The sequence below is a fragment of the Helianthus annuus genome, chromosome 8 (assembly GCF_002127325.2).
Source record: "Helianthus annuus cultivar XRQ/B chromosome 8, HanXRQr2.0-SUNRISE, whole genome shotgun sequence".
Taxonomy (NCBI): domain Eukaryota; kingdom Viridiplantae; phylum Streptophyta; class Magnoliopsida; order Asterales; family Asteraceae; genus Helianthus; species Helianthus annuus.
The window spans coordinates 11228368-11237742 of NC_035440.2; the positions used below are offsets into that span (position 1 = coordinate 11228368).

At 42.2% G+C, this 9375-nt stretch overlaps 1 protein-coding gene across 1 annotated transcript; it reads right to left on the reverse strand.

Moving 5' to 3' along the window:
- Positions 1–360: 360 nt before the first annotated feature.
- Positions 361–8183, reverse strand: LOC110869552 (cytochrome P450 CYP72A219). The gene is made up of 4 exons (XM_035976428.1): positions 7900–8183; positions 7099–7316; positions 6078–6322; positions 361–1266 (listed from the first exon to the last, which is right to left on the reverse strand). Exons 1-4 carry the CDS (start codon positions 8171–8173, stop codon positions 456–458), a joined length of 1548 nt encoding a protein of 515 aa, XP_035832321.1. The 5' UTR covers positions 8174–8183; the 3' UTR covers positions 361–455.
- Positions 8184–9375: the final 1192 nt, after the last annotated feature.

Here is a 9375-nt window from a genome sequence, read left to right on the forward strand (position 1 = left end):
CCTCCATATTATTTAGAATGCATATATATAAAGGCTCCAATATAAATGCTGTAACAAGAATTGCTTTTAACGTCTAATTATGCCTTACTTTTCAAGTATAGTTGTAACTACCTTGGTTTTGAACATCTAAGGGTGTTTGGCTTCTCTGCCTTTGATTGCTGCTTTCACAAACTTATTAGACCAAGTGGTTTTTAAACCTAAATCGGATTAACTAGGTTAAACCGATTATGCACAAACCCATCTGAATGTACATATTTGACCATATTTGTTTTGACCGTTAGGCCTCAATCTACAAAAATAACTTTAAACTGGGTCTAAATTATAAAAAAAGGGACAAGTTACTGATTGTTGGGCCAAAGCTATAAACTTATTCTGTATACAAAAATTACATTACATATTTACATATAAAAAAACTATGAGAAATTACTTAGACTTACCTATTTAAATAACAAAACCTATGAGATGTTACTTAAAATCAAATGAGCACCAAACTGAGGTGGAAGAGTAAACCCCGGGAATGGAGAATGTTTGTAAGACGGTGAAAGCTTAAATGAGAAGCGTTGCAAAACCATTGCTATCGCTGTTTTTGCTTCCGTCATCGCAAGGTTTTGTCCAATGCAAACACGAGGACCATAAGAAAACGGGAAGAACGGGCTTGAACCTTTGCCCTTCGTTGCATTCACGATCCCTTCTGCAAATCTTTCAGGTTTAAACTCGTTTACATCATCTCCCCATATTTCACGGTCATGATGAACATGCATCATGGATAACGATAATTGCACGCCCGGAGGTATCATCATGTTTCCTAGCTTCGTGTTCTTGTGGGTCGCCCGTGTCATCATGATCACTGGTGGGTATAACCTAAGAACCTCGTTTAGTATCATTGTCAAAATCTTGAGGCTTTTTAGACCTTCAAAGTCAAGTTCTTTGTCACCAAAAACCTGAAAAATCTCTTCTCGAGCTCGGATTTGCCATTCTTTATGCAAACTCAAACAAACCATCGTCCAGACAATCAGATTCGAGGTTGTTTCGGATCCAACAATGTAGAATAGTTTACATTCTTCGATCACATCTTCCATACTCATTCCAACTCCATTTTCTTCAATCTCTTTCTTATTTGATTCTAGCAAGATTCCAAGTAAATCATCATGTTTACTTTCTCCCATCTCGATTGCTTTCTTCCTCTTGTTGATTATAGTCATTAGTATAGATCGAAGCTCTTTAAAGTTTTCTTTAAGCTTCTTGTTCGCTTGAGTCGGTACCAACCTACATGTTAGGTTTCGATAGTAAAGGCTAAGTTGCCTCCTCCATTCTCATTCATTCAATATATATAGTTATTTACAAAACCCTAGAATAATTACAATTGGCATAAATATGGAAATACAATCTTGACTCCTATTACACCCCGCAGTCGAAACGGGAGGTTGCCGAATGTTGAGACTGGAACGAAAATCATCAAATAGTATCCGCGGCAATCCCTTTGTGAAGATGTCAGCAATTTGGTGACGGGAAGGCACATGAAGAACCCGTACCTGACCTCGTTGAACTTGTTCTCGTACGAAGTGAATGTCAAGCTCGATGTGTTTTGTACGCTGATGCTGCACCGAATTACCGGATAAGTAAATAGTGCTGACGTTGTCACAGTACACTAACTTAGCACGAGTGAGAGGTCTTTTAAGTTCGAGCAGTAAATTGCGTAACCAGCAGATTTCAGCAACCACATTAGCAACGCCACGGTATTCAGCTTCCGCACTGGAGCGAGAGATGGTGGGTTGTCGTTTAGACGACCATGAGATCAAGTTATCACCATAATAGACACAATATCCACTCGTGGAACGGCGAGTGTCAGGGCAGCCGGCCCAATCCGCGTCGGTGTATGCCAAGAGAGATGGATTAATGGACGGGGCCAGTGTAAGACCGTATGCAGTGGTGCCTTTAATGTATCGAATGATGCGTTTTAATGCGTTCCAATGGCCCGTTTTTGGTGCGTGCATATGCATGCAAATCTGTTGAACCGCATAACTGATGTCGGCTTGTGTAAACGTTAGATACTGTAGTGCTCCAGCGAGACTGCGATATAGCGTGGGGTCATGAAAGTCCTCGCCAGAGTGAGCACTGAGCTTACATTGCGTGTCAACTGGGGTAGAGACGGGATTGCAAGATTGCATCCCAGCCCGAGCGATGATGTCCGCAGCATACGACTGTTGAGAAAGGAACATCGTGTTATTTTGGCGTGTTACGGCAATCCCGAGAAAGAAACTGAGCGGCCCGAGGTCTTTCATAGCAAATTCGTTGGATAACCGAGCCATTAACTGATGTCGAAGCTGGTCCATTGATGTGACGAGAAGGATATCATCAACGTATAGAAGCAAGTAGGCGACATTCGTAGCATCATGCAAAGTGAACAAGGAAGCATCACATTTACTTTGTTGGAACCCCAAAGTCAACACATAATCCGTAAACCGTTGGTACCACGCCCTTGGAGCCTGTTTCAATCCATATAATGACTTTTTCAATCAGCACGCATACTCCGGAAACCTGTTATGGCGAAAACCCATTGGCTGATACATATATACTGTTTCGTTTAACTTCCCATGGAGAAACGCATTGGAAACGTCCAACTGATGCACGGGCCAGGATTGCGATAAAGCAATCGATAAAACCGTACATATAGTAGAGGGTTTGACAACCGGACTGAACGTTTCGCCACAATCAATACCCACCTGTTGTAAACGACCATCGCACACGAGGCGTGCCTTGTATCTTTCTAATGTACCATCCGACTTAAATTTGTGCTTAAATAGCCACATGCTGCGTATAATGTTCATGTTTGGTGTTCGTGGGACCAGATCCCAAGTGTCATTTTTAATAAGAGCATCGAATTCGTTAGTCATGGCCCGATACCATACCGGTGTGGACAAGGCCTCAGATGGGTTTTTAGGAAGGGGAACGAGAGGTGAGGCAGTGATAGAGTGTAAATTAAGATGGCGTTTGGGCTTGGTGATACCATCCATTGCACGAGTCCGCATGGTGCGAACGGGTTGGGTGTGTGTAGGCTGTGCCGGTATCGGGTTAGGCATAGCGGTAGTTTGCGTAGGTGGGCTGGATTGGGTAGGTGGCGGAGATGTGTGGGCCGATGTAGGGGTAACAGGTGGTTGGGCCGAGGTGTAAGTAGGGGATTAGGCCGATACAGGGGTAAGTGTTTGGGCCGAGGTGTTAGTGGGGTGCGATTGGGGTGAGTGGAGTGGTTGGACGGATGGTTGATTAACAGTGGGGAACTCCACTGATGGCCACAACAGTGGGGATAATGTGGTTTGAAGAAAGTCATAAGAGGGTGCGGGGGAAATGTTGTTGGCAAACGGAAACGTTGTTTCGTCGAAGACGACGTGGCGAGAGATGATAATCTGTTTCGTTTCTAAATTGAAGCATTTGTAGCCTCGATGGGTGGGTGGGTAGCCAAGAAAAACGCACGGGTAGGAACGATGTTCAAGTTTGTGAATGGTGGTGGATGGAACAAGAGGATAGCATAGGCACCCGAAGACGCGGAGATGGTCATATGTTGGGATCCGGTGGTATAGTTTTTCAGTAGGGGTGGTGTTATTTTTGTTTTCAGCGGGAAGTATATTAAGAAGGTATGTGGCGGTGTCGAGGGCGTGATCCCAAAAATACGACGGTAAGGAAGCATGCGCTAAGAGCGTACGTAGCATATTGTTAATGGTGCGGATTTGACGCTCCGCTTTACCATTTTGAGACGACGTGTGCGGACACGAGAGTCGATATTGCATGCCGTGTTGGTTAAAAAATTGTGTGAAAGACGAGTTGACATATTCTCTACCGTTGTCTGTCACACTGAAGGGTTTTGATTTTCTTTTCAAATTGAGTATTAATGTACTTGTAAAAGTGACAAAATATAGAGTAGACTTGGGATTTCTGGGAAATGGGATATGTCCATAGGAAGTTCGTGTGATCATCAAGAAAAAGAAGGTAATATCGATGACCACCCGAGCTTAGTATGGGCGACGTCCAAAGGTCGCTATGTATGATGTCAAATGGTTGAAATATATTAGTATGAGAGGTAACAAAAGGTAAACGAACACTCTTTCCAAAAACACAAGATTGACAAATGTTATTGTTTAAAGTACTGAAATTAATAGAACAAGAACGTTTTAAAGACTGCATGATAGGTTGTCCTGGGTGGCCAAGACGATGGTGCCAAAGTTGAGAAGAGATAGCTGCAAAGGTGGAGGGATTGGTTGTGCTTCCTGGTCCGAGCAATAACGGGTATAGATCACCGCTGCTGTTGCATCGTAGGATAGGGATCCGGGTCTTGTAGTCCTTCACAAGAAAACCAAATGGGTCAAATTCGACTGAAACGGAATTGTCAGTGGTAAAACGTCTAACGGAAATAAGATTTTTAAGTAGTTTCGGTGCGTATAGGACATTTTTTAGGACAAAAGGTGGGAAGGGTGGGGGTAGTATTTGAGTACCATGTCCAACAACCGGAATGGTCGAGCCATTACCAACGACGATATCCTGTGGGATGCTATTATTAAAAAAATGAAGTAAAGTTACCTTGGGTGTTAGTCATGTTGGTCGTAGCGCCAGTGTCCATTATCGGTATCGGATCCTGTTGGTTCAGAGACATGGTATACATTGCTTGTTCAATATCCGTAGGCGTATATGCGGCATGATGGGCCTGAGTGGGCCGAGATCCAAGAATTCCTTGAGCAGAGGATGGACCGCTAGGAGTGGGGTTGAGTGTCGGGTATGGACAAGGAGGGGCGGCCCACTGTTGATTCTGTGGCGGACTGGCCCACGGCTGCTGGGTAGGTGCGGCCCACTGCTGGGAGGCCCAAGGAGGAGGGGCGGCCCACTGTGTAGTCCATGGGTTTGTCCAAGAGTTCCAGTTTGGCCATGAACTGTGGCTGTTGTTACCACGCCCGCGACCCGAGTTTCGGCCACGTCCTCTGCCACGGGAGTTTCGTCCACGGCCGCGACCACCATAGTGGCCGTCGGAGCGGTAGTCACCCGGTCCGTTGGTATTGCCAGTTGATCGAGAAGCGTTGGCGTTGAGTGCGGTACCGGCGGTTTGAGATGCTTGAAGGGCTTGCTCAGCTTTACGAGATTCCACCAGGATAAGTTTAGAACGAGCATCATAGAATAGAAGCTGGGAAGAGGATCCTGATTTTGGAGGATAGTGGCGATTCCCTCATATTGTTCCTTCAACCCACTGATGAGTTGAAGAACAAGACTCTGATTATCGACTGGAGCTCCGACACTTGCGAGTTGATCAGAAAGAACCTTCAACTGTTGACAATATGCAGAAACATTCGGAAAGCCGCTGAGACGTGTGTTGGAGAACTTGTGCCGAAGGTGAATAGCCCGGGAACTTTTGTTGTCGTGAAAGATATTTTCGAGAGCCACCCATGCTTCGTGCGCGGTGGCATTAGGTTTTAGAATAGTGTGTAGAAGATCACTTGATATGGTCGCATAAATCCACTGCAAGACAATAGCGTCCAGTCGATCCCACGAGTCGTCGACTGGTTGGGTGGATTTGTCTTTTTCTTTGTCAGGTTCCTTTGACGAAGACGATTCAGCGGTGGGCTTCGGGGACAGATGCTGAATAACTTGGAATGCACGGCAGTGGAGGCGGAAAAGTTCGCTCCAGGAAGCATAAAGGCCGCTATCCATCTCTAGGGTTACGGGGATAAGGCTTTTGATATTATTGACAGTGGAGGCAGGGTGAAGCTTAGTATCCATGGTGTGGGATGAGAAGAGAGGAGACGAGAGGCGAAGCAGAAGCGATGGGAGGGGAAGGAACGAAGGAGACGGCTGCGATTAACAAGCCTGGTCTCTTGATACCATGTTAGGTTTCGATAGTAAAGGCTAAGTTGCCTCCTCCATTCTCATTCATTCAATATATATAGTTATTTACAAAACTCTAGAATAATTACAATTGGCATAAATATGGAAATACAATCTTGACTCCTATTACTACATTTCAAAACTAACTAATTTAACATATATTGTGATCAATATGTACGATTACTAGATCTTTCAAATGCTTTTGTTGTTACCTTCCTCCAGGAACGTGAAGTATAAAAGGCATTTGGAATATAAGATCGGTTTGTTCCTTTTGGATTTCGAATTTCTTTTCCGCTTCTTTATAATAGGTACCAAAAGCTGTTCGTGAAATCACATCGCCTGCTAAACTATCGATATATGGCCATACGTTCACTTCGATGGAACCGGCTTCAGCCATTATGAGCTCCCATTTGTGGATCATATCACTGCAACTTGAGCTGATAGCCGAGAACATGATCTATGCACATATCAAGAAAATGAGATGTTAACATCAGACCCCTCAAACCAACGAATATAGTTTGTTTCAAAGAAGTAAAAGATGTTAATTTTAATCACGTTTATAGGTAAGCATGTCGTATAGTTTAGTTATAAATTTATCAAAATGAGTTATAAATTTATAAAACCTTCTAATCGAATAGAATTAAATCTAATAGTGATAATATGCTAGCTAGTAGTTATACGTAACATATTACTATTTTGGTTATATATAAATTAATTAAAGAGACAAATGATGATGTTTATAGGGAATGTTGTAAAACAAGGTCTCCAGGGCCGAGTACTCTTCGAGTAATCGCTACAAGTTAGCCTGTCGAGACGACTTTATTCAACTCCTACTAATTTCTCGTAATGGATCAAATGCGGTCAACATCAGTTAGAATCGGATCTAGTAGGTCAGTAGGTGACTTATTTGTCCTCAAAATGCCTAAATTGAATTCAACTTTGGTTGGTTGAAGGCGACTTCAACCAGATTCCGTCTATTTGAATATGTATTTTTTATTTATACTGATATTTACGTATTTTGTTATAAATATTAATAAATTTATAATAAGCTGGCATATATATAATTTCCTAAAAACTAATTTCTTTACAATTTAACATGTACGAGTACTCTCCGCCTAAGACGAGTACTCTCAACTCGCCAGTCGATCGACTAGGGAGTGCCTAACGACTTTTGCAACCATGTTTATAGGTTTATTTTCACTCGTTGGGTCAGAGGGCATCCTCTATATGTACCTTGAGATTTTGAAGATTAAAAGCCGGATTGATGATTTTACGATGTTTGATCCATTTGTGACCTTCGGTGACGAGAAGTCCACCGATGAGGCTATCCTGAACCGGCTCGGGATATGGCTTCTGAAACTCGTCTGGTCTTAATAATACATGTTTTATTAACTCTGGATCCTTGATATACATCGTTGGTTTTGGCCCCAACCATACGAATGACTTTTCACCTGCTCCAAAGGCTCATAGTTAATTTGGACACCCATTTTCAAAATTTCAAAATCATCACATTCCTTACTCAAAATTGAAAAAACGATTTTAAACAAATATTATTTAGTGGTGCGTTAAATACGGAACCAATTTTAACAATTTTAAGTAGAGGAATATTAACAAACGTCTCGTGTCTCATGACTCATGTATTCACTTTTTTTTCCAAACAAAAAGAGATATATAGATAAATAACCCGACAAGTAGGGCAGCTGTGAAAAAACCGAACGTTCAGCGACAGTTCATGAATCGTTTGGCGGAAAGTTCGTTTACGTTCGTTCGTTTAATAAATGAACGAACATGAACAAAAAATTTCGTTCGATTAGCTAAATAAACGAACATGAACAAAGGTCTCGTTCGTTCAGTTGTGTTTTTGTGAATGTTCGATAATGTGTTTGTGAACGTGTTCTGAATGTTCATTTGTGTTCATTTATATCCGTCCGTTTCAAGCTCACCATCATGTATCCACTTAAATAATGGAATGTTCAACGGGTTGATCAGAATTTAAATAAAATTATATAAAAAAAGAGAGAAAGTGATGAATACCGTATTTAGAGAATATATGATGATCAAAGGGTAGAGCATATGAAGTGATATCATGTGTGACTGGAATTGGCTTTGATTTACCTTCTTTCATCATTGTTGCAAGCTCTATCATATCACCAATTAAAAGCCTGTATGAATTACCGTTATACCCTTCATCTCTCAGCCACTTCTCTAGTCTCTTTGGCTTCAACCATACCCAGTTCAGTAATTTCCATCCCCAACTCACCATCACAACTACAACAATGGTGATTGCAACCTTTTCCATCGTTTCCATCTTGTTTTTCCTCAAGAGAAAGAGAAAGGATCATTGATAAGAAGATATAATTGCCTTAGGGTGTAAGGGGTGCTCACCTAATAGGTGAGTCCCCCCTCTTACACATAACCAACCAGAAAGTGCCACGTCAACTCCCCTCTAACACTCCCCTAATACCCCTTTTTGATGGCGGCACTCCCCTATTAGGGGAGTTTTTTTTTTTTTCTAAAATGATGCATGTTTACAAATTAAAAAAAGATTAATAAAAATAAAAATTAAATAAAAGACATCTCATTAAATTAAAAAAAAAACATTCGAACTAGAAAAAAAAATACATTCAAACTAGAAAAATATAAAAACAAACTACTCGTCGTCCGAATCAACTTCAAGGTGAGGCAAATCTAAACTTCCGAGATGCTCAACGAGATCGTGTTTTAGCCTCCAATGTGTGTCTTCGTCAATGAGCTCCGTATAGGCTGTATCATCGAAGACGGGTTCGACTGGAGGATCTTGAATATGTACCGGTGCTATCGCCCTTCCGTCGTCTTTTATAATCATGTTGTATAAAATAAGGCACGTATACACGATGGACCTTATCTTTCTCACCGTTTTCGAACGCATTGGACGATTTAGTATTCCCCACTTCGACTTTAACACACCAAACGCCCGTTCCACATCTTTTCTTGCGGCCTCGTGTTGCCTCTTGAACTTTTTTTCATTCGGGTCGTGTGGATATGGAAAAGACTTCACAAACACGGACCAGGTAGGGTAGATCCCATCAGTAAGATAATACCCGCGTTTGTATAAGTGGTTGTTCACTTGAAATGGACAATTTGGCGCCGTTCCGTTTCGTTGAGCAAGAAATAACGGAGATTGTTGCAACACATTGATGTCGTTTTGTGAACCCGCTGGCCCACAAAAAGCATGCCAAATCCACAAATCTTGAGACGCTACCGCTTCTAACATAACCGTCGGGTATTGATGATCGCCTCTCATGTATTGTCCACGCAATTCTGTGGGGCACATTCTCCAGACGAAGTGTGTACAATCCAGACTACCCAACATACCAGGTAGGTGATGCCTCTCCTCATGAGCCTGATACAATAGCGCGACGTCGTGGCTCGTTGGTCTACGTAGGAATTCACCGCCATACCTTTTACATACCGTCTCGCAGAAATATTCAAGGCACTCACGAGAGGTCCTTTCAGACATATTTAAATACT